The 18,219-nt window shown below is 42.2% G+C and overlaps 1 protein-coding gene across 2 annotated transcripts in view; it reads left to right on the top strand.

The window, feature by feature from the left end:
* The window catches only part of ndufs4 (NADH:ubiquinone oxidoreductase subunit S4), a 211,221-nt gene that overhangs the window by 177,239 nt on the left and 15,763 nt on the right, over window positions 1–18,219 (top strand). For both annotated transcript variants that reach the window (XR_005943360.1, XM_041190374.1), the window contains exon 3: window positions 15,899–16,071. Coding sequence is in view for 1 of the 2 variants with exons in the window: in XM_041190374.1 (XP_041046308.1) it covers window positions 15,899–16,071 (173 nt within the window). In the remaining variant the exon portion in view is untranslated. The remainder of the gene's footprint in view (window positions 1–15,898; window positions 16,072–18,219) is intronic.

The raw sequence follows: 18,219 nt of genomic DNA, 5'->3' as shown, positions 1-18,219 counted from the left end.
ATAGAGGGTTCCCATCCTAGTCACTCACCATCTTGACTTGGAAATATATCACAGTTCCTTCACCGTTGTTGGGTCAAAATTCTGGAATTCCCTTCCTAACAGCACTGTGGGTGTACCTACACCACATGGACTGCAGCAATTCAATAAGGTAGCTCACCACCACCTTCTCAAAGGCAACTAGGGATGGGCAATAAAAGCTGGCCCAGCCAGCGAAGCCCACACCCTGTGAATGAATTTTTAAAAATACATTGTGCCTGTTTCAGCTAAACAAAAATAAGTGAGAGCCATTTGCTCGTTCATTCCCCAGGCAGTCAGGGTCAAACTGCCTGGTTTAAATTGCAAACAATGCTTGGCAATTAACTGTCTTTCACCATCAACTGGTGCATTCTCCATGGCAGTGCCTCTGCCAATCAGAGTCCACTTGCCAATTAATCAGCACTCTTCCCATGCAATATAAACATGTTGTTTCCCCTGACATTGGTATTTTCTTGTGAATTGTCCTGATGAGTGCAAGACAAAAAGCTTCAACAAAAATGTATCTTTTAGCAATATTTAAGGCACTCCTTAAAACCTACCTGTTTGACCAGTTATTTGGTCATCTGCCCAAATATCTACTTATGTGGCTCAGTGTCAAATTTTGCTTTCTAACATTCCTGTGAAGCATCTTAGTACATTTTATTATAGTAAAAGTACTATGTAAATACAAGTTGTTATTGTAATGAATTGCAAAAGACTATTTGCTCTGGTTCAGGAATCAGTAAAAGTTTTCAATTGATAATCCCTCACTACTAAGAGTAAGGAATGGTTTTAGAAGACATTTATATACTCGGTGGATTACTGGAGCATAGAGTGCTTTGACACGGGGAATGATTGATCCATAGACCACTGCACCTTTTAGGGTAAGTATTAGAAACATAGTGCAAGGCTATATTGGGGGAAGAACAGTGGTTGGGTTAATTTTAGATAGCTCCTTCAAAGAGCCAACACATATAATGGGTTGAACGGTCTCCTGTATTGTAAATTTGAGTACTTATACAGTGCTACAAATCCATAAAAAGAAAATGATAAATTACTAATTGAATTCATCCATAGCTTAACACTACTGTTGTATTATGGTAAAATCTTTCCCCTGCTTCCACGGAACTTATCTGATTCAGATTTTCATGAACATATCTCATTCTTTTAGGTGGAGAAAGGGATAAGGTAAAAATTATGTAGCTTATTATCTGGAATGGCATTAAACAGCTGTGTTGCTTTTTAATAAAACAGTGCATCTTGAAAAAATCCTCTGCTAAATTCAAAGTCATCCAGGCTGTCAATGCACAAGTCATACAGCAGAGAGAGACTGAATGAATGCTTGTGGAATGAAGATGCCATGTGGTTAATTGTAATTGCAATCCTGCAAAAGGCACTTAATACTGTAACGTATCATATATTTGTAACAAATTGCTATTCCTGACTAAAATGTAACATGTGAAAAGTGCAAAGCTGATATTACTGCAACTTTTAAGGAAACAAAAAATACTGTAGTGTGGCTTGGAGCACGATTAAACAGGTCATGAAGTCTACAACCAATTTTGCAGCCCAATACTCCAAACATTTTTATGAGGGTTCACATCAATCTATTCAAGTGACTGGCCAGGTTTTCCTCCCTTTTTTCCCCTTTTCCCGCTACCAAACCAAAAATGGTTAAGGGTGGAGAACTCACTTGTACAAGACTTCTGGTAGTGGATTTACAGGAGATAGCATGTCCTGAAGAGCATTCAATTACAAGATTCACTGTCTTGCTTATTAGTTACTTCAGATAATTTCTAGACTGGTTAAGAAGCACATCTGGGAAACAGATGGGTGCAGGGGACTTTAACTTCCCAGGAGACTCAGTGACATGTCTACAAACTGAAGCTGTGAACAGTTTGACTGGTTCTGCAGTAAACCCTTATGTTTTGCACAAGGATATTTCAGAACCACGCTGGTGAACATCAGTAATCGTCAGTGGGGAAAGAGGGGAAGCACCTTTTGCAGTGAAACCTTTTTTAAAAAAAACAGCCAGTAGTAACTGCATTTGATTTCAAGACAAACTCTCCATATATTAATTTAACTTAGCCAAAAGGTTACATTCTTGTCCCGTTTTTCCCCCATTCATAGCACAGGAAATACTCTAGAGAGTCAGAAAAAACATTCCTCCATGGTGTCCTGCACTTCCAGCTAGAAATAGAGACGGTAATCATCCCTGCTGAAAGGCCTGGTGTTCCCGATGGAAGTATCTAAGGAAAACTAAATCAAAAAAAAATTGTTCCTTGGAATGTTGTCATAAAAATTAATATATCCTCTTTCTCTTTCCTCTTTTATGACTCAATTATCCAGTGACATTAATCTTGATGTTAAGCTATAATGGTTGTAAACTCCATTCAGTTCTTTGTGTAGTAATTGCATCAAATTACAATTAAGCAAACAAGTGAAAGCAGGCTGGAAAAGCAGGCTGTAGAATGGGAAACCTCAGCAAACCTTAATCCTACTCTCAACAGCTTTGAAATCTCATCTTCAGAGCATCCCACTTCTTATTCATGAACTCAAGGTTCAAAGCTGTACGCAGCAGTGGTCTTGATGAGGAAATCAGCTTCAACTGTCATCAAGTGCATGTGGCCAAACTTACACCTTTGATAAGATTCTCTCAGATCTTCAAATATGTTTGTCAGGCACAGAAGAGCCTACTGCAGCTCCACATCACTATCCTGTATGTATCAGAAAAGGCCTCTGAAAAATATCAGTAATGAAACTTCATATATTGTGTCTTTTTACTTGGAACAGGAAAGAATTTGAAGTAGGGTTATTTGAATTTGCAACATGGTTGTTTGGACCTATATTGGAGTGAAAAATTTGTGACCTAGCAATTTCTCCAAGCTTGAGATACTTCTAGCAAATACCAATGGTCAGTTTTTAGAGAGTTTGTTTTTGTTCCAATGTTTCTGACTCCAACCTGTTATGCTACCGGTATGCACACAGTCCTACAAAGCTACTTCGAAAAACTACATTGGGGGAGATGGTGGCCTAGTGGTAATGTCATTGGACTAGTAATCCAGAGGCCTAGGCTATTGCTCTGGGGACGTGGGTTCAAATCCCACTGTGGCAGCTGGTGGTATTTAATTTTTTTTTAAAAGCTCAATGCCTGGACATGTTCCTTTTGTCTGCAGAGGACAGGTCCCTGCGTATGAATATATGTAGATTCTAGCATGAGTTAAGTGAATCACATTGTGAGCCTGACTGATAACATTAAATTGGTTGTTAGTGTAATTCTTAGCACAGCTGGGATTGTTCAGCAAGTGCTGTCCAATCTTGGAAACACATCTAACATTAGACATTATGTTCTGAGTTTTGCAAGTACGGACTCATTGAGTATGATCAATACTGTGTCTATTACGAACAGCCGAAGAGACGTGCTGTATGATACAATCTGCCAGTCATTGAGATATACGGTCTATGTGCCTGGCATCATCACACCAGCACTGAAATTCATATACCACATTACTCATTTTCCTGGTAGGAGAACATCTTTTTCACTTGACAGCAGCAACCTGTTAGTGGCAAATACCACTCCTGTTGCTACTGCATGATAGCAGAAGAAATGGCTAGCTTCACCTGTTTCTCAAATATTTAAGATACCTTACCCTTCCAGGGTGACTTTAGGTAGACTGGACACTTTTCAAATCCGAAAGTGGTGCCCTGAGGCCCATTCATGAGTATGCGATACACAGCAAGCACTGATTGGGGTAGCCATTATCCTGCAGGACTTAAGGCTCCCCTCACGACATCTTTCCTCAGCATACCAGCCCCACCACCTGTTGCTAAAGTGCCAGGAAAATTCAGTCACAAAGTTCTGTACTTCTTGAACTATTCACAAATTGTTTCTGTTGCTGTTTACTAAGGTGCATTTTCTGCAGTAATATAGGGATGGTGCTCAGAAATGTGTCAACATTTGCAGGTGTTTCATAAACAGGAAACTTTGGCAATTACTGGGCAATTTTACAGCGTCTTAAATTCTGTAACTTTGTCACAATATCACAACAAAATGGCACTCAATGATTTTGCTTTTTAAAATAAAAAATGTGACTTGCCTATTGAACCTGTTAGTATTTTGTCAGATCTAGACAAATAAAATTAGATCTGACTGTGGATATACAGATCTCTCGCAAATGGACAGAACTGAGTTTCAGGAAGTCCAATTATTTGTATCCTATGAAAAGAAAACATTGGGTTAACTTATTCACAGAGTGGCTAAGTCATTAATGGAATGTGTCAGCTACTGTTCACTGACTGGCAGGCAATGATTCCTCATGGGAAGACTACAGACTATTCAACAGAGCTGAAAATTTACTGCCTAATTTAAAAATTATTGCTTTAAAAGATTAATGTAATGCAGCTGTATAGAATAATAATATTCACCGTATGTTGAAATCTCTAGCTGTAAATGAAACGTGCAATCTAGCAGAAATGTTTATAGATCTGTGTTGTGGCTCAGAATGAATCTTTTCAGTCTGCTGACTGAGATATTCTGAGTATATGAAGCAAAATTACTAAAGGTAAATGCTATTATGTAACTAAAATATGTGCAATTTTCTTCACTCTAAGTTCTGTTCTCTACATGTTGAATACCTTCCATGTTGATACGCAATCTAGATCATGGAAAGGATTTAATAGGACACTGCCTCATGATACAGGAATAAAGTATTATGAACTTGTCTTCCCTTTTGCAGCAGAAGTACTACCCAAGGAAAGTTGTTAGTAATAAGAAGAACATATTAAATATATTAAATTATCTTTTCAATTGTTAAAGGCTACTACAAATTTGTCATTCAGTTAAAATATAATAAAGAATAAGTATTACGTCATGCACCTATTATGTCCAGGTGAGAAATGGGGAACTGGCTCCCCTCTATTCAACCTCCTTGGTTGGTCACAGCAAAGGTTTGTTTCTTTTTCACAAGGATATGCTTTTTCCAAATCAGAATGTATTCAAACTATTTAAGCTGTGAGCAATAAGGAACCAATCAAACAAGGTTTTTTTGAGTCAAAGAAAGAGCAAATTTATTAACCGCTAAACCTGAGAAAAATAGTAAAAACGCGATGTCAAGCATTCAGTCATCATGCAGTCATTTGGGCGCACGCATGCATGCACACACACACACACACACATACAACGCCCCCCCAGGTATCAGAAATAAGGGGAGCTTGAGTCCAATAAATATATGTAAACGGTTATACAGTTAAGTGTCCTTCGAATGTCCTTGAGGTGTGGATTTTAAACACTGTGGCGATTTGGGCTATCTGGTTTCTTGGATGCGGTCAGATGTAGATAATGTTGCAATTATTATGAGATCGCAGTTTGCTGGCTGGTTTCTGGTAGAGTTGGCTTCTCGAACCGGACGAGTCACTTATTTCAAAAGTGAGAGAGAGCATACTTCAGCCTGTTTCCTTTGCTGAAGACTTTCTTTACACCATCTGTGTCACTTGTAAATCTCTCTCTGGTGGCTAGACAGCCTTGCCTTGAAATAAATCACCCATTGTGTAATTCCAAGTGATTTTGGATGTGTCTGTCTGTGGCAGCCATTGCTTCAACATCCGCTACTTGACATTTTTAATGTCTCTTCCTTAGACAATTAAGAATTTCGATGGGTTTCTGGCTTATAAGAAATGCCTCTATCTGCACACTCCCCTGAGGGTGATTTGTTTGTCTCTCACCTTCACCTTGGAATGTGGCCTTGAATTTTTTAAGCAGTTTGCTCAGTCTCAGTTCAAATTGCAAAATTTCCAGTCAGTTGAAAGCTGAAAATCATACTTTCAAAATAAAGGGACGTAGCCTTGTGACATCTTCCCATCACAAAAAAAATGAAATGAGATTCACTCTCATTTCATTATAAGGTATAAAAACACAAAACAAAAAATACATTTGTTCCCATTCACACTCTCAGCATTTGTCAGGATTATCCCATCAGTTCTAGTTGGAGGTCTCTAAGTTCGGGACACAGCATCCACAACCACATTTGATTTTCTTACTCAATGTGGGTGATTTTTTAGATGATATGGCTGAAGAAACAAACTCCAATGGAATAACCTTGCATTCTGAGTTTTGAATCTCTCCACAAAAGTCAAAGGATTGTGGTCAGTTTAGACTGTGTAAAGACCCTTTACCCATTTCAGACATATACCTCAAAAGTGTTTGAGAGTCTGTAATAAACCTAGAGTTTCTTTTTCTACGGTTCTGATGTTTGTTCAGCTTTTTGGGGAAGTACCCAGTTGGTGTCTCTATTCGTGATTCGTCCTCCTGAAGGAGAACAGCCCCCAGCCCTGAGGTCACTCGCATCAATGGCCACTTTAAATGCTTGTTTAAAGTCTGGAGCTGTTAGCACTGGTTCATTTATTAAAATGGCTTTCAGCTTTTTAAATGCTGTCTCGCATACTAAAAATCTCATGATTTCCTGTTGTGTAAATAGGAAACTATACTATTGCTTGTACCTTTACAGCTCTGGGCAGTACTTGTCCTTGACTCACTATGTGCCCTCGATGGGTCACCTGAGCCTCAGCAAATTTTCTGTTTGCGAGATTGACCACAAGGTCAGCTGACTGTAGTTTCTGGAAGAGGGCTTCCAGTTGCTCTAAGTGAGTTTCCCAGGTGTCTCTGTGCATTAGGAGGTCATCTAAGTACATTATACAATTGGATAGGCCCGCCACTACCTGTTTCATCAGCCTTTAAAAGGTGGCTGGGGCATTACTGAGTCTAAATGGCATGACTCAACACAGGTATAACCCATCTGTAATCACAAAGGCAGAGATTTCCCTCCCATGGGCGGTCAAGGGAACCTGCCAGTATCCCTTGAGCAAATCTATCTTTGTAATATAGGCTGCGTTACCTACCCTATCTATGCAGTCTTTCGGGTAGGAGTCAGCTCTGGTCGCTGCATTAACCTTTCAGTAGTCAGTGCAGAACCTTGTGAAGAGGTCCGGCTTGAGCATGAGCACAATTGGGGAGCTTCTGCTATTGCTGCTAGCTCTATTAGTTGGTGCTCCAGCATGTAGTTAACCTCCTCCTGAACCTGGATCAGCTTCTCTGGACCTAGATAGTAGGGATGAAGCCTTATGGGAGGGGTTACTTCTACATCCGCAGCATGCAGACCTGCTGTGGTGGCTTGCCTCTACAGATGGTTTTAAATGCAGTGAGCAGCTTGACAGGCCCCCTCGCTGTCCTGCATTAGATGGGTGAATATGATGCCCAATTTCACTAGAACTTCTGTGTTTGCTAGCCAGACAGTAGGAGGTTCAATGTGAGTCTCACCTATGTCTCTGTCCAATTCATCTTCATTGTTCCTTTCGTCCTCCAGGTCTGTCGTTGTTGGACAGACCATTACCTGCTTGTCCCCTTCTCGGCTGTGATATTGTTTTATCATGTTGACATGGCACAGCCTTTGCTTTTTCCTGCGGCCTGGGGTGTCAGTTAGATAGTTTACCTCCCCAAGCTTCTTCGCTACTCTGTACAGGCCATTGATTCAGGGTTTTAGGGTTTCAGTCAGTATTGGTAGGAGCACTAGCACATCGTCTCCTGACTGAAAGGTTTGGGCTTTGGCACATTTGTCTGCCTGTTTTTCATAGCTGTTTAAGTGTTCTCAAGCCACATCACAGGCTCTCATGAGTTGCTCAAGGAACAAAGTTATGTAGTCTAATATGGAGATTTCCTCCTCCTGTTCTAAAAATCTCTCCTTGATTAGTTTCAGAGGACCTCTCACTTGGTGTCCGTAAACTAATTCAAAGGGAGTAAAACCAGCAGACTTATTGAGTGAGCCTCTGGTAACAAACAGAAGAAAATCTAGCCCTTTATCCCAGTCGTGGGGGTACTCATGGTATTATACCCTAGACATTTTTAGGGTCTGGTGATACCATTCTACTGCCCCCTGTGACTGCAGCTGATATGCTGAGGACTTCAGCGTCACACCCAGGTTACCCATGACTTCCTGGGATATTCAGGAAATTAAATTTGAGCCTTGATCTGACTGGATCTCGGGTATTCCAATAGGGTCATCTGTCTGCGGTCCCACTTCAGCTTCTTCAGACAGATCTTATCTGGCCATACAGCGGGTAACCACACAGTCAGGGAAAACGCCAGGCGCTTTCTCCTGTAGCTGTTCTGTCTCCCTGACCTCTGTTGGCTTCTCTGAAACTGCTGGGGATACTATCATTTTTGATCCGGCCAGGTCATTGCCGAGGAGCAGGTCGACCCCGTCCACAGGCAAACTGGGACAACTCCCATGGTCACCGGTCCAGACACAAGGTTGCACCCAGTATAAGAGAATGGGCATGTACCCTCTTCCAATATCCTTTACCAACACCTTGGCACTTACTGCAGTCTCTGGTAGAAAGGTTGTGCCTTTTCCCAGCGGTAGAGCTTGGCTGGACCCTGTATCCCTCAGTATCACTGTAGGCTTATCATTTCGCTCTGGGAAATGTAGCCACTCTCCCTTCTGATACAAAATCCTTGTAACTCTCAGGGATTTTTTTAAACTCACCCACACTCTCAGTAGTGCATCTGCAGAGATTTGCTGCCACAGTTAGATCCATAGCCTGGTCTGCTATGTTCTCTGTCTGGCTCCCATTTTCTACACAGGGTTTGTATGCCCCAACAAATCCCATGGCTTTTTCCCATAACTCTAGCAGTCAGAGTGGATGTGTCCTGCCTTGTGGCAGTTAACACGCACACACAAGCTTCATGGCTTCATTCCTCTTCTCAGCACCATGCTTTCTGGCCTGAGGAGGGCCCCCCGTGTTTTCAGTTGTCCCATCTCTCCCAGGGATATTCAGTTTCCTTTCACTCCCCCACCTTCTAGCCCCCTCAGTTGGTTGGAGGTGACTAGAGAAGCATTTTGTTAGGGATAAGGGTTTGTGGGCAGGCTCATAATCATCAGCCAGGGTTGCTGCCTGAGTGGTTCCTGAAACTCTCTATATAAAAGCAAAAAACTGCGGATGCTGGAAATCCAAAACAAAAACAAAAATACCTGGAAAAACTCAGCAGGTCTGACAGCATCTGAGGAGAGGAAGACAGTTAACGTTTCAAGTCTGAATGACTTCATCAGAACAGTTCTGATGAAGAGTCATTCGGACTTGAAAAGTTAACTGTATTCCTCTCTGCAGAGGCTGTCAGACCTGCTGAGTTTTACCAGGTATTTTTGTTTTTGTCCTGTTACTCTCTTCTTCTATGTGAGTTCTTATTGGGAAGGCTATGGAGGTTTTGAATTCCTCAAGGAGAATTATTTCATGAAGATTTTCATAGGTGGCCTAAATTTTAAGCACCCATATCCACCAGTCAAAAGTGAGCTGCTTGAACCATTCAAATTCCAAATACGACTGGTCAGGCTGTCCCCTGAGGGTACGGAATTTCTAACCATATGCCTTTGACACTAACTGGTAAGCACTTAAAATGGCCTTTTATGCTGCCTCATAGCTTGTTGCACTTTCCTCAGGCAAGAGGGAGTAAACCTCGTGAATTTTTCCTGTCAGCTTGCTCTGCAACAGCAAGGACCAGTGTTGGGCCGCCACTTTAACTGCTGTGCTAACCTTTCAAAAGAGATAAAGAAGGCATCCACCACTTTTTCATCAAACTTAGGGATTAAATGGGCAACCCCAAATACCAGAGCCCCCAAGCCTGAGCTAGCTCGGGATGGTTCGGTCACCAGGGGTGTTTTCAATGGGCACAATGGGATCCTTCCTTCTCAGCTCGAGGTGTTTTAATTTAAACTTGTTTTCCTTTTTTCTGGAATTCTCTCTCCTTCCATTCCTGCCTCTCTTTTTTTTCCCGTTCCTGCTGCTCTCTCTTTTTCTCTTTCCTCAAATTCCAATTCCAATCTCCGCTGCTCCAATCTTAATTTCTCTGCCGCCAATGTATCTGCTTCAGTGTCATCAATTTCCACCTCAGGATGTTTTGCCAACCATTTTAAAAATCCTGTTTTTCTGGCTTTCAAGCAGAACTCCACCTCTAAGTGCCCAGCCATACCTTTTAATTCTTCCAAGGACGATGCCCTCAATTTCTCACCAGTTGTCTCACCCTGTCCTAAGGAAGCATTGACATTGAATGTGGACATTTTAGTATTACAGATCCAAGAAAAACTTTTGCAGTTTTTAACATTGCTTTTGAAGGAACAATTTACTTTCCCACTCCAATTCCTTCGTCAGTCTGCGGGAACAATACCGGACACGAGCCCCCAATTTTGCTATGACCAGGTGAGAAGGGTGAGCTGGCTCCACTCTATTTAACCTCCTCAGTTGGTCACAACAAAGATTTAAATTTCTTTTTCACTAGAATATTCCTTTTTCAAACAAGGATGTATTTAACTGCTTAAGTTGTGAGTAATAAGGAGCCAATCAACCAAGGTTTTCTTGAGCCAAAGAGCAAGCATTAACACTAAGATAAAAGCAAAAAACTGCGGATGCTGGAAATCCAAAACAAAAACAAAAAAACCTGGAAAAACTCAGCAGGTCTGGCAGCATCTGCGGAGAAGAGTACAGTTAACGTTTCGAGTCCGAATGCCCCTTCAACATTGAAGGCTTATTCAGACTTGAAACGTTAACTGTGCTCCTCCGCAGATGCTGCCAGACCTGCTGAGTTTTTCCAGGTATTTTTGTTTTTGTTTAGCATTAACCACTAAACCTGATAAAAATAATAAAAATGCAATGCCAAGTATTCAGCATTCATGCAGTCGTTCTGGCTGGCATACACACACAATATCAAAAATAAGAGGGGTTAGAGTCCAATAAAAAGTAGGTAAAAGAATATATGGTTGTGTGTCCTTTGATTGTCCTTGAGATGTAGATTTTAAACACTGTGGCCAATTTGGGTCAGCTGGTTTCTTGGATGCGGTCAGATTTAGATGATGTTGCAATTATGAGATCTTAGTTCGCTGGTAGGTTTATGGCAGAGTTGGTTTCTCAAACTGGGTGACATACTTATTCCAAAAGAGAGAAAGGGAGAGACAGCAGCCTTCAGCCTGCTTTCTCTGCTGAAAATTTTCTTGACACCGTCTATGTCACTTGCAAATCTCTCTCTAGTGACTGGATAGCCTGCCTTGAAATACTTCACCCATTTTGTCTTTCCAAGAGGTTTTGGGTGTTTGGGTGTGCCTCTCTGTGGCAGCCATTGTTTCAATATCCAGTACTTTACATTTTTAATGCCTCTTCCTTAGATAATTACAATTTTCGATGGGTGTCTGGATTATAGGAAATGTCTCATTCTGCACACACCCGAGGATGATTTGTCTGTTTCTGACCTTTACTTTGGAATGTGGCCTTGCATCTTTTTAAGCAGTTTGCTCAGTCTCAGTTCAAATTACAAAATTACAAATTGAGCAATTATGGGTTACAATTTTGATGCTGCATTCAAGTCGGTATAGATTTTACAACAGTGTAAGAGGGAATGCCAATTTGTGTTGAATTATGAGGCTTATTTGTGCTATGGAACTTAATTTGAAAGTTTCCAAGCTCATATCTTTCTCACACAGCTGGCAGAATTTTTTTAAAACATCTCCTTTGCCAGGGCTATATTAGATTTGCATTGGTGAAAGGAAATGATACCTACCAAACAATATATATAATTGTAGACAAAGATAACTGAGGCTTTTTGAATAGCCTCAAGTGGGAGTTCATTAAATACATTGTCAAAGCCATGGGCTGGTTTCAATGTCTGAACATAAAAACCTTACAAAGGCTGTACCAGTATATGAATTCAAAATGTCACAGCACAGGACATAAACTAAATTTAAGAAGTAATGCAATGTGGTCTCTGACTATGGTGATATTGTTGTGGCTCTTGTATTATTTGGAAGACACACAACTGCTGTTCATTAGATGTGTAGAAAACCTCCAAACAATGCCACTGATGTTATAGTTATGAATCACAAGACTGCATAGTCACCTAGCAAATAGTTAGACATTTATTGCATGATATTTAGGATGTAAGGGATTCTATAATTAGGGGAATTGATAGCATCCTTTGTAAGCAGGATTGAGAGTCCCGCATAGTATGTTGCCTGCCCGGTGCCAGGGTGAGGGACATCTCTGACTGGCTTGAAAGGATATTGGAGAGGGAAGGGGAGGATCCAGTTGTTGTGGTCCACGTCGGGACAAATAACATAAATAAGACTAGGAAAGAGGACCTGTTTGGGGATTATCAGGAACTAGGAACTAAATTAAAGAACAGGTCCTCAAGGGTTATAATCTCCAGATTACTACCCGAGCCACGTGCGTAGGGACACGAGAATAAGGGAAGTAAACATGTAGCTAAAGGAGTGGTGCGGGAAAGAGGGGTTCCATTTTGTGGGGCATTGGCATCAGTATTGGAACAGGAGGGATCTGTACCGTTGGGACGGTCTCCACCTGAACCGATCTGGGACCAATGTTCTAGCGAAAAGGGTAAATAGGGTGGTCAACAGGACTTTAAACTAGAAAGTGGGGAGGGAGGGAAGGATAAAACTCCAAGAAGTATGACTAATGGGAAACAAAGCAACAGGTTAGCGTGTATGGGGGTGGATTCAACTTCATGGAAAATTATGAAAAAACTGAAAAGAAAGGAGAGCCCAGGAGAGGCTATTAAAGTCTCCAGAACACAAAATAGGACAGAGTGTTTGGAAAGGGCTAGGATTCTAACTTCAAGCACATCAGATAAAGGGACGACAATGAGAAAGGGAACGGGAAATACAGGACTGAAGATGTGGTATCTGAATGTACACAGTATACGAAATAAGGTAAATGAGCTTGAGGCACAGATTGAAATTGGCAGGTATGATGTGGTGGGCATTACGGAGACATGGCTGCAAGGGGATCAGGACTGGGAGCTAAATATCCAAGGATATACATCCTATCGAAAAGATAGGCAGGTTGGCAGAGGGGGTGGGGTTGCTTTGTTAGTAAGAAATGAAATTAAATCGATAGCAAGAAATTAAATTAAATCAATAGCAAGAAATGATGTAGGGTCAGATGATGTAGAATCTGTGTGGGTAGAGTTGAGGAACCGCAAAGGTAATAAAACCATAATGGGAGTTATGTACAGGCCTCCGAACAGTAGTCAGGATGTGGGGCACAAGATACACCAGGAGATAGAAAAGGCGTGTAAGAAAGGCAAGGTTACAGTGATCATGGGGGATTTCAATATGCAGGTAGACTGGGAAATTCAGGTTGGTAGTGGATCCCAAGAAAAGGAATTTGTGGAATGTCTACGAGATAGCTTTTTGGAGCAGCTTGTGGTGGAGCCCACTAGGGAACAGGCAATTCTAGATTTAGTGATGTGTAATGAGGCAGATTTTATAAGGGAGCTTAAGGTGAAGGAACCCTTAGGAGGAAGTGACCATAATATGATAGAATTTACCCTGCAATTTGAGAGGAAAAAGCTGGAATCAGATGTAACTGTATTACAGTTGAATAAAGGCAACTACAGAGGCATGAGGGAGGAGCTGGCCAGAATTGACTGGGAGATGAGCCTAGCAGGAAAGACAGTGGAACAGCAATGGCAGGAGTTTCTGGGAGTAATTTGGGAGAGATAGCAAAAATTCATCCCTAGCAAGAAGAAGCGTACTAAAGGGAAGACGAGGCAACCATGGCTGACAAGGGAAGTCAGGGACAGCATAAAAGCTAAAGGGAAAGCATACAACGCAGCGAAGAGCAGTGGGAAACCAGGGGATTGGGAAGCCTAAAAAGACCAACAGAGGACAACTAAAAAAGAAATAAGGAGGGAGAAGATTAAATATGAGGGTAAACAAGCCAGTAATATAAAAGAAGATTGCAAGAGTTTTTTTAGATATGTAAAGGTAAGAGAAAAGCAAAAGTGGACATTGGGCCTTTGGAAAATGACGCTGGAGAAGTAGTAGTGGGGAACAAAGAAATGGCAGAGGAACTGAATAGGTACTTTGCGTCAGTCTTCACAGTGGATGACACTAGTGACAGCCCCAAAGTTCAAGAGAGTCGGGGGGGGGGTGCAGAGGTGAGTATGGTGGCCATTACCAAGGAGAAGGTACTAGGAAAACTAAAAGGTCTGAAGGTGGATAAATAACGTGGACCAGAGTTCTGAAGGAGATAGCTGAAGAAGTAGTGAAGGGGTTAGTGGTGATCTTTCAGGAATCACTAGAGTCAGGGAGGGTCCCAGAGGACTGGAAAATTGCTACTGTAACCCCCCCTGTTTAAGAAGGGAGTGAGGCAAAAGACGGGAAATTACAGGCCGAGTAACCTGACCTTGATTGCTGGTAAGATTTTAGAGTCCATTATTAAGGATGAGATTTCAGAATACTTGGAAGTGCGTGGTAAAATCGGGCAAAGTCAGCATGGTTTCATCAAGGGGAGGTCATGCCTGACAAATCTGTTAGAATTCTTGAGGAGGTAACGAGTAGGTTAGACAAAGGAGAGCCAACGGATGTTATTTACTTGGACTTCCAGAAGGCTTTTGACAAGGTGCCGCACAGGAGGCTGCTCAGTAAGACAAGAGCCCATGGTGTTAGAAGCAAGGTACTAGCATGGATAGAAGATTGGCTGTCTGGCAGGAGGCAGAGAGTGGGGTAAGGGGGTCTTTGTCAGGATGGTGGCCGGTGACTAGTGGAGTTCCGCAGGGGTCAGTGTTGGGGCCACAGCTTTTCACTTTATATATTAATGATCTTGATGAAGGCACCGATGGCATCCTGGCTAAGTTTGCAGATGATACAAAGATAGGTGGAGGGACAGGTAGTATTGATGAGGCGGGGAGGCTGCAGAAGGATTTGGTTAGGAGAATGGGCAAAGAAGTGGCAGATGGAATACAAGGTGGGGAAGTGTAAGGTCATGCACTTTGGTAGGAAGAATAGTGGCATAGACTATTTTCTAAATGGGGAGAGAATTCAGAAATCTGGAGTGCAAAGGGACTTGGGAGTCCTAGTCCAGGATTCTCTTAAGGTTAACTTGCAGGTTGATGCAGTAGCTAGGAAGGCAAATGCAATGTTGATATTTATTTCAAGAGGACTAGAATATAAAAGCAGGGATGTGCTGCTGAGTCTTTATAAGGCTCTGGTCAGACCATATTTAGAATATTGTGAGCAATTTTGGGCCCCGTATCTCAGGAAGGATGTGCTGGCCCTGGAGAGGGTCCAGAGGAGGTTCACGAGAATGATCCCAGGAATGAAAGGCTTAACATATGAGGAACTTTGAGTCTATATTCGATGGAGTTTAGAAGAATGAGGGGGGATCTGATTGAAACTTACAGAATACTGAAAGGCCTGGATAGAGTGAATGCGGGAAAGATGTTTCGATTTAGTAGGAGAGACTAGGACCCGAGGGCAGAGCCGCAGAGTAAAGGGAAGACATTTTAGAACAGAGATGAGGAGAAACTTCTTTAGCCAGAGAGTGGTGAATCTATGGAATTCATTGCCACAGCAGGCTGTGGAGGCCAGGTCATTGAGTGTATTTAAGACCGGGATAGATAGGTTCTTGATTGGTAAGGGAATCAAAGGTTACGGGGAGAAGGCAGGAGAATGGGGTTGAGAAACTTATCAGCCATGATTGAATGGCGGAGCAGGCTCGATGGGCCGAATGGCCTAATTTCTGCTCCTATGTCTTATGGTCTTACATGCAATGATTTGCAGATCACTTTGTAATTGAGTTATTTGCCTTCGATTTTCAGTAAAACGGCTATACTGTTAAATCCATGTCATCATTTGGAATTTCTATGTGATTTACCTATGTTGAGTATATTTAAGGTAGATATCAAGAGATTTTTGGAGACTTAAGGGAATTAAACGATATGAGGATAATGTATGAGGATGAGAGTTGAGGTTGAAGATCAGCTATAATCATACTGATTGGCTCATTTCTTATTTGTTATTTCTTATGTTCTCTTTCTGAAACCTAGGATATCAGTCCAGTAACCGGGGTTCCAGAGGTCCAAGTAAAAACACGTAAAGTGAGGATTTTTGTTCCAGCACGGAATGCAATGCAATCTGGTGTGAACAATACAAAGCTTTGGAAGATGGTGTTTGACACCAAGGAACGCTGGGAAAATCCCTTAATGGGCTGGGCATCCACGTAAGTTTTACTTTTAATAAATACAACTTTCATGTTGTTTAATTAGAAAGTACAGATAAACTCAGGTTACATTTCTTCTGAGGTCAGTTCTCCTAAATATAATAACAGAATCTCTCAGTGCAGAAGAGGCCCTTCGGCCCATCAAGTCTGCACCAACACCTGAGCAACACCTGACCTACCTACCTAATCCCATTTACCAGCACTTGGCCCATCGCCTTGAACGTTATGATGTGCCAAGTGCTCATCCAGGTACTTTTTAAAGGATGTGCGACAACCCGCCCTCATCACCTTCCCAGGCATTGCATTCCAGACCGTCACCACCCTCTGGGTAAAAAAGCTTTTCCTCACATCACCCCTAAACCTCCTGCCCCTCACCTTGAACTTATGTACCCTCATGACTGACCCTTCAACTAAGGGGAACAGCTGCTCCCTATCCACCCTGTCCATGCCCCTCATAATCTTGTACACCTCGATCAGGTCGCCCCTCAGTCTTCTCTGCTCCAGTAAAAACAACCCAAGTCTATCCAACCTCTCTTAATAACTTAAATGTTTCATCCCAGGCAACATCCTGGTGAATCTCCTCTGCACCCCCTCCAGTGCAATCACATCCTTCCTATAATATGGGGACCAGAACTGCACACAGTACTCCAGCTGTGGCCTCACCAAGGTTCTATACAACTCCAACATGACCTCCCTACTTTTGTAATCTATGCCTCGAATGATAAAGGCAAATATCCTATATGCCTTTTTCACCACCCCACTAACATGTCCTTCAAAAATCTGTGGACACACGCGCCAAGGTCCCTTTGTTTCTCATAGCTTCCTAGTGTCATGCCGTTCATTGAATACTTCCTTGTCAAATTACTCCTTCCAAACCTCTCACTTTTCAGGGTTAAATTCCATCTGCCACTTATCTGCCCATTTGACCACCCCGTCTATATCTTCCTGTAGCCCAAGATACTCAACCTCACTGTTAACCACCTGGCCAATCTTTGTGTCATCCGCAAACTTACCATTCCTACCCCCCACATTGTCATCTATGTCGTTTATATAAATGACGAATAATAGGGGACCCAGCACAGATCCCTGTGGTATGCAGTTGGACTCTGGCATTCCAGTCACTCAAGCATCCTGCTGTCATAATCCTCTGTCTCTTACAACAAAGCTAATTTAGAATCCACCTTATCAAATTACGCTGTATCCCGTGTGCATTTCCCTTCTTTATAAGTCTCCCATGTGGAATCCATATAAACTACATCAACTGCACTACCCTCATCTACACACCTGGTCACCTCCTCAAAAAATTCAATCAAATTTGTTAGGCATGACCTCCCTCTGACAAAGCCATGCTGACTATCCCTGATCAAATCTTTCCAGGTGAAGATAAATTCTCTCCTTCAGAAATTTCTCCAATAGTTTCCCTACCACTGACATGAGACTCACTGGCCTGTAGTTCCCTGGCTTCTCTATACAACCCTTCTTAAATAGCAGAACCACATTAGCTGTTCTCCAGTCCTCTGGCACCTCCCCTGTGGCCAGAGAGGAATTAAAAATTTGGGTCAGAGCCCCTGCGATCTCCTCCCTTGCCTCCCTCAGCAGTCTAGGACACAAATCATCTGGACCTGGAGATTTGTCCACTTTTAAGCCTGCCAACACCTCCAATACCTTGTCACTCCCTATATCAATTTGCTCAAGAACCTCATAGTCTCTCTCCCTGATTTCCATACCTTCATCCTCATTCTCTTGGGTGAAGACGGATGTGAAGTAATCGTTCAATCCATATGGACTCTACCAATGTCCTCTGGCTCCACCCATAGATTGCCCCCTTGGTCCCTAATGGGCCCTACTCTTTCCCTGGTTATCCTCTTCCCATTGATAGATTTTCCCTACTTTTACCAGCCAGAGCTTTCTCATATCCCCTCTTTGCTCTCCTAATTCCTTTCTCAAGCTCCACCTTGCACTTTCTGTACTCCACTAATGCCTCTGCTGATTTGCTCCCGTTGTACCTGCTAAAAGCCTCTCTTTTCCTTCTCATCGTATCCTGAATATCTCTGGTCATCCATGGTTCTCTGGGCTTGTTACTCCTTCCTATCATCTTAGAGGGAACATGTTAAGCCTGTACGCTCCCCATTTCCTATTTGAATGCCC

This window comes from Carcharodon carcharias, chromosome 1, assembly GCF_017639515.1.
Source record: "Carcharodon carcharias isolate sCarCar2 chromosome 1, sCarCar2.pri, whole genome shotgun sequence".
Lineage (NCBI taxonomy): Eukaryota > Metazoa > Chordata > Chondrichthyes > Lamniformes > Lamnidae > Carcharodon > Carcharodon carcharias.
Note: the sequence above shows the minus strand (reverse complement) of the source record. Positions and strands in the feature narration are given on the sequence as shown.